The sequence below is a fragment of the Propithecus coquereli genome, unplaced genomic scaffold (genome assembly GCF_000956105.1).
Source record: "Propithecus coquereli isolate 6110/MARCELLA unplaced genomic scaffold, Pcoq_1.0 Scaffold30, whole genome shotgun sequence".
Taxonomy (NCBI): Eukaryota; Metazoa; Chordata; class Mammalia; order Primates; family Indriidae; genus Propithecus; species Propithecus coquereli.
Genome location: NW_012148619.1, coordinates 4,606,135 through 4,612,365, shown reverse-complemented (window position 1 = coordinate 4,612,365; position 6,231 = coordinate 4,606,135). Strand labels below are relative to the sequence as shown.

The following is a 6,231-nucleotide window of genomic DNA, read 5'->3' as shown; positions in this document are numbered from 1 at the left end:
GCTGAAGCCAATCATTTTCTACAAGAAAGAAAATGACATAAATGTATATGTACATATAGGAAAAGGTCTAAAAGTGTGTGCAACATCGTGTGAATAGTAGTTTCCTGTGGGCTATGGGGGGGGGGGAGTTTGAATTTCCTTCCCCATATACTAATAGTTGCATTTTCTAAATGTTCTATAATTTACATACATTACTTACATAATGAAAAGAATACATTAATTGAATACATGCTCAAAAAGAAAAGGGTGGGTAAGACCAAGAGTCAGGAAGGGGAAAGAAGCAGCAGGAAAGTGAGAAGCGAAGGCAAAGAAGATTCTGAATTAGGTCCACCCTAAGCGAGAGGGACACAGCACTAAGTCACAGTCACCATCTTCATCAAAGTCAGGAGTCCCATTCTTCGCTCTGGTCGGAAGAGCTAACAGACCCCAGCCAACTCCGGTGCACGGCAATGATAAAGAAAGAACTGTTCAAACAGCATAAAGGGAACTGTTCAGAGGGGGAAATTAACAAGATTTTGCTGCGGGTGGAGGTGGAGGAGTAGGCTCAGGAATGCTGATACTCAGAATTGCAGCTCTCCACCTTTGCTTTGCGTCTCAGGCTCCAGGAGCCACTTAAAAGCAAGCTATCTATTTCCAAGAAGTAAATCTCTTGGACGGGTACCTTATGTTCACGAGTCCGTGAAGGTGCTGGGCTGTGTACTGGAGCTCCCAGCCAGAGAAGACAGCTATCTTTTTTGGCACAGGTTCTCAGGGATGAGACCATGTCTAGCGGGGATTTTCTCCAGATTCGACAGCCTTGGCCCCACCAAAACGCGCAGCTTTGTTTTCACCATACATCACTCATGGTTGAGTCTTTTTGTTTTTCCTTTCGAGCATCCACAGGTCAAATACTTTTTGTTCCCAACAGTTTGTGAACTTCTTGGACCAGCAAAAGGACATTCATTTTGCTCAGCACTCCTTTAACATTTCTATTGTGTTCGATTTCCCACTCCCCCTACCCGTGTCCCCGGAGAATAACTTCTTCCTTGTTTTAATAACTTGGACCGCAGTCAAGGTTGATGTGTTTCTCCATTTTGCAGGATATTTTCTTCAGAAGAGACAAAACAGAGGCCAACAGAGTAGCTGAGACTTGTTCAAAGCCTTAGGAAATCAGCAGCCATTAAGAACACAAAGAAAATGTTTTTAAAGAAGTAAAAAGCAGATAACACAAGGCGCCGTAAATAGAAGTATTCATAATGGTGGACTCACCCTTAGAAAGATTCCCCAGCAATTTTTTCTCCCAGAGACCCACTTAAAAATCAAATTTCATTTGTTTATGGGTGAGGGAAAGGAAGTGGTTCCATGAAGTATCTGCTCTTTGACTTAAATTGAAATACAACATTCTCCCATTGGAGGTCATAAAAGTGGCTCTGATCCCAATGGGCATGCAGAGATTAGAAAGTAGTAAAAGTAGAAGGAAGAGAAAGGAGTAAGCAGCAAGAGAATCCCCCTTCCATCTATCATGTTTTCATTTCATCTTGCCCATGTCCTACTTAAAACCCTACCCCTACCCATTACACTTCCCTGACATCGAATGGCACGTGTCCGCCCACATGCACTTGCTTAGGACACAAAGAAACAAGCCTATTCTTTGTGGAGTCAGTTTTCCAAAAAGTAACACTTCCAAGGACAGATGACATCAACCAGCATTTAGTGGGGTTTAGCTTGAGATATTAATACCTGATCTTTTTTTTTTTTTTTTTGAGACAGAGTCTTGCTCTGTTGCCTGGCTGGGCTGGAGTGCCGTGGCATCAGCCTAGCTCACAGCAACCTCAAACTCCTGGGTTCAAGCGATCCTTCTGCCTCAGCCTCCCGAGTAGCTGGGACTACAGGCATGCGCCACCATGCCCAGCTAATTTTTATATATATATTTTTAGTTGTCCAGATCATTTCTTTCTATTTTTTAGTAGAGACGGGGTCTCGCTCTTGCTCAGGCTGGTCTCGAACTCCTGACCTTAAGCGATCCACCCACCTCAGCCTCCCAGAGTGCTAGGATTACAGGCGTGAGCCACTGCGCCCGGCCATTACATGATCTTTTAATAAAAAATTAATATGCCTTATTTTATGAGTGATATGGAGAGTACATCTTTTTTCTCTAAAGCATGAGTAAAACCACCAGTTTTCCTGTTATAGATCTACCTTGTCATCATGATTTTATCATTGATTTCAAATAGTGTCAAGACACTAGCTGTGGATGAAAGCAAAGCTATTTGTCTTAATCTTTCTTCATGGAGTATCTTTTCTCAAATGTATTTCCCACAGTAACAGCATTTTTCGTACCATGGCAAGAGAAAGTAAACCCAGTTTCACAGAGAACAATGACCCCAGCCCAGACTGTGTCTCCGTTGGGGAAAGGCCAAACTTTCTACTGGAATTACAGATTCAACTGAATCCAGTTCTGGGTTGTTCTGGGGCTTGGAGGAGAAAGCTAAAGAGTCACCGTTTTTGAGAGCTAAAAGAAAGGCGCACAGTTAGCATGACACGTCAGAGAGTGTAAAATCCATCTAGCGCATCACAATCAGCATTTTAAAAATGATAGAGCAGAAATTACCAGCATGCACAATATCCTTAAGGGTAAGAATTGTTTAGTGAAAATGTGTGTTTTGTGTGTGTGTCTTTGTGTGCACACACACATGGGTGTATATCAGATCTCACTGTAAAAGGTATTTCAAACTGTAGTCACGGTCTAAAAGGTTTAAGAAACTCTTATCTAGGGCCCAGGTCCTAGAGTTAGACAGAACTGATTCCAACACAGCTCTGCCACTTACTATGCAAACTTGGTTAGGTGGCTTAATCTCTCCAGCCTCCTCATCTGAAAGACGGATATGACCATAGCACCCTGGGGTGGTTGTAAGATCAGAAGAGGAAACACACACACAGCCCCTCATAATGTGAACATACACCCTTCGATAAATGTTCAATTCACAATACGGAAGCAGAAATTAGTTAACGTACAACATGTTCTAAAGGGATAAATGCACAGTGTGACAGAAGATATCAGTAAATTGGATAATTATAATTTTTTGCTCTTCAAAAGAGTTGTTCTTTTGTGGGACTATCTGTTGGGGCTATCTGATCCTTTTTATACAGCTCCCTGAATAAAGTTAGTATTCAAGAAATACATTTTTATTGCATAAATCCTTTTCCAAGATGTAACAGAACAATGAAAACTCTTCTAGGTTTTTTTTCTTATACAGGATTGAACAAAACAAATTATTCACACGTTGTACTTCATCCTTACGATAGTTTCTGACTCCTCAGCAAATGACTAACAGCACAAGACCTTAAAAACTATCAAAATTATCTCAACTCTGGAAAGACTCAGATTCAAATACATGCCAAGGTTCCTTATCTGTAATTTCTGTAATTAAATAAACAAACCCTGTATTCCAGAATAAAGAAATTTTTAAAATTGAAACGTACGTAACTTTGCAATCATGTTCTGTCTGTTCTTGGTATTTCGTTTGGGGAGAGTTACCAAGTTCCGAGCAGAAGAGAGAAGAGAAGGAAAGGATCCAAAAAGCAAAGGTGGGACCAAGAAGCCACCCAACTTAAGACAAGTTGAGGGGAGGCAGAAAGACAGAATGCTGAAATTGTCAGCAGCCGCTTGGATGGAAGTGGGGAAGGAAACAATTCAAGACAACAGAAGGCTTTTTACTTTCAGGTCCAAAGAAAGGAAGTGGAGATTTGGATAAAATAGCAGAAAAATTGGGGGATAGGATTAGGGAGAAGGATCTAACAGTAGGTCTTGGAAGATGAAAAACAACTCTGCCCATCATGGAAGAATGGTCCAAAAACAGGACTGGGCCAACAAAAGAGAGAAGAAAAGAGTAAGGCTGGTTCTGGTGTTTAAGGAGAGAAAATAAAAGGAAATAGCTAAGGAAATGCCCCCAGGGTGCAGGGTATTGGGCTGGGGAAGGCTCACATGTTTGGGAATGGGGAAAAAAAAATGTCTTTGAAAAGCCTGGCCAGAGACTTAGGGCAAAAATTAAGTTCTCCCTGAGAAATGTAAAGGCAAATTAGAGAAAAAGCAAGTTAAGTAAATTAAGACTGGAAGACTTGAACGATCTAACAGGAGCACGTGTAATGCCGCAAGTTTAGTATTTTGTGAAACATTCACAAGGAAATGAGCAGGGTTCCTCCTGCATCATTTTTTTAATTGTCTTCCAATTTTCCATGTTGACGAGAAACATCACCACCTCCATTTCGCCACAGTATGTCTAAGACAGACAGGAAGAGGCAGAGGGACGGGGGATCAGTTCCTCCCATCCCACAGCTGCTGCCCTGGTCACCCACACGCCAGCCCTAACCCCTGCACTGCTGCAGCTGCCAGTCCACAAGGCCTACGCCATTTGCTGTGCCACCACCGCATCGTCCACTCACTTGCTCTGCCCTTCCGTCCATTTCACTGAGCTGGAGCTCCCAGCAGCAACTCTAGAAGAGAAGAAGAGGTGGGCAATGGGGAATGGCACATGCATGGCTCTGGTGAGCCCCCCAGGTCCCAGAATCCAAAGAGAAGCCACTGAATACACAGAGACATAATGCTGGTTGTCTAGTCACAAGTGTTGAACTAAGTCCCCAATCCCACTGGGGCCAGTGGTGGAGTGAGACTCACCTCCGGGAGGCTGGAAAGAGCCTGGGTTTTGGAATCAGACCTGGGCTTGGAACCCCAGCTCTACCACTTAGTAGGATGCAAACTTGGGAAGTGACTTAATTCTTAGAGTTTGATTTACTCATCTGTAAAACAGGGTCATGGTACCTAGACCTGATACGGCTGTCAGGAAGATAAGATGAAGTAACCTAAAAGAATACCTGATACACTGCAGGCATTTCATGAGTGTTACATGCTACTGCCCATCTCCTCAGACTCGTTAGAAAACCAAAAGCGAGTTCTTTCACTGTGAAAGCCAGGTCCCACTTGCCTTCCTTTTTTTCATTTTTAGGTGCAAAGAGTAGGCCCTACCTACCTACTTCTGCTAGCTGTATTCTCTCTATTATGGTTGTATATGATGTGTGTGTCGGGGGGGAAACCTGTTGGTGTGACCAGGTACGAGCATATCTGACTGTGTATTGCCCAAATCAGCATCACACAAATACAAATTTGGATCGTGGACTTTGTACACCCAAAGTATTTCTTGATAAGATAACAGAAGGATATCACTAGCAAAACATAATCATTAAACGAGGTTGAATGGACACAACTTTGAAGAATTCTAAAACATTCAACAAGGAAAGACTACATTAAGTGTTCCTAATATATTCCCAACTCTCTTATTCCAGACAAAAACATCCCCTATTTACATTTTTGAAAATTTAATACTGAACATAACCACCAGCTGGGGGAAGGAAGAAAGCATTTTAATGCTACAGAGAGCTCTGCCCATTCTTCTAAAATTTTACTCTCTTCCTAAGTTCTAAGCACCTTTAAAATGGTCCAAACAGGTGTAAGTTATTGTTGAAGGGTGATGGAGTAGACAAGACCTTACCCCTTTAAGGTGGCTCCTAAGTTCATCTGATTCCAGGTCATGCATTCAAGCTGAGAGGTCATTTGGTATAAATTGTCGCTGTTAGGAAAACATCAGAATTAGAAACACGTAACCACAAAATATAATACGCAATTATTTCTTCAAAAGCAATGGAATTTTAACTTTTCTTCATAGCGCAAGCCTCCACATTTTCTGGAATAACAGAATATGCAAGTCCGAAATGATTTTCATTTCATCCCACTGGTCTCTGGCCAGTTACTCACTTCACACACAGCAGAAAAACTATGAGAGTAACTTGGAAGCCTTTTAAAAACCTTAGTATAGCAAACATTGAAGTTTCTAAAGCGGTATTAAACCTTCGAGGGGGAAAAGGCTGAAGGGAGTGAAACTTTGAAAGGCAACACAGGCTTGATAACTCAACATTAAAGTTAAAAGCCTGGAGCTGAAAGTAAAAAGACAGCAGATTAATTATTCGTGAAAAGGACATTAAGTTGTTTTAATCAAAAGGATAAGTATCATGTGGATTATGAGGGTCTGAAAAGTCAAAGAGTGATGGGTGATGGATGGTCTAATATGCAAGGAAGTGACAAGCGAAAGAAAGAGGATGATAAACTCTATGCACAGCCAACGGAAGCATTTTCTATATGTTTTATAATCCTGCTACAAGTCAAACAGCATTAAAAAGAAAGGCAAACTCGATCCAGTT

General features: G+C 41.7%; 1 protein-coding gene across 4 annotated transcripts in view; it reads right to left on the bottom strand.

The window, feature by feature from the left end:
• WT1 (Wilms tumor 1) overlaps positions 1 to 6,231 on the bottom strand; it is a 56,264-nt gene that overhangs the window by 24,363 nt on the left and 25,670 nt on the right. For 3 of the 4 annotated variants that reach the window (XM_012649583.1, XM_012649584.1, XM_012649585.1), the window contains exons 4-5: positions 5,526 to 5,603; positions 4,423 to 4,473 (exon numbers count right to left, since the gene is read on the bottom strand). In XM_012649583.1, coding sequence (XP_012505037.1) covers positions 4,423 to 4,473; positions 5,526 to 5,603 — 129 coding nt within the window. The remainder of the gene's footprint in view (positions 1 to 4,422; positions 4,474 to 5,525; positions 5,604 to 6,231) is intronic. The other variant, XM_012649586.1, reaches the window with a different exon arrangement.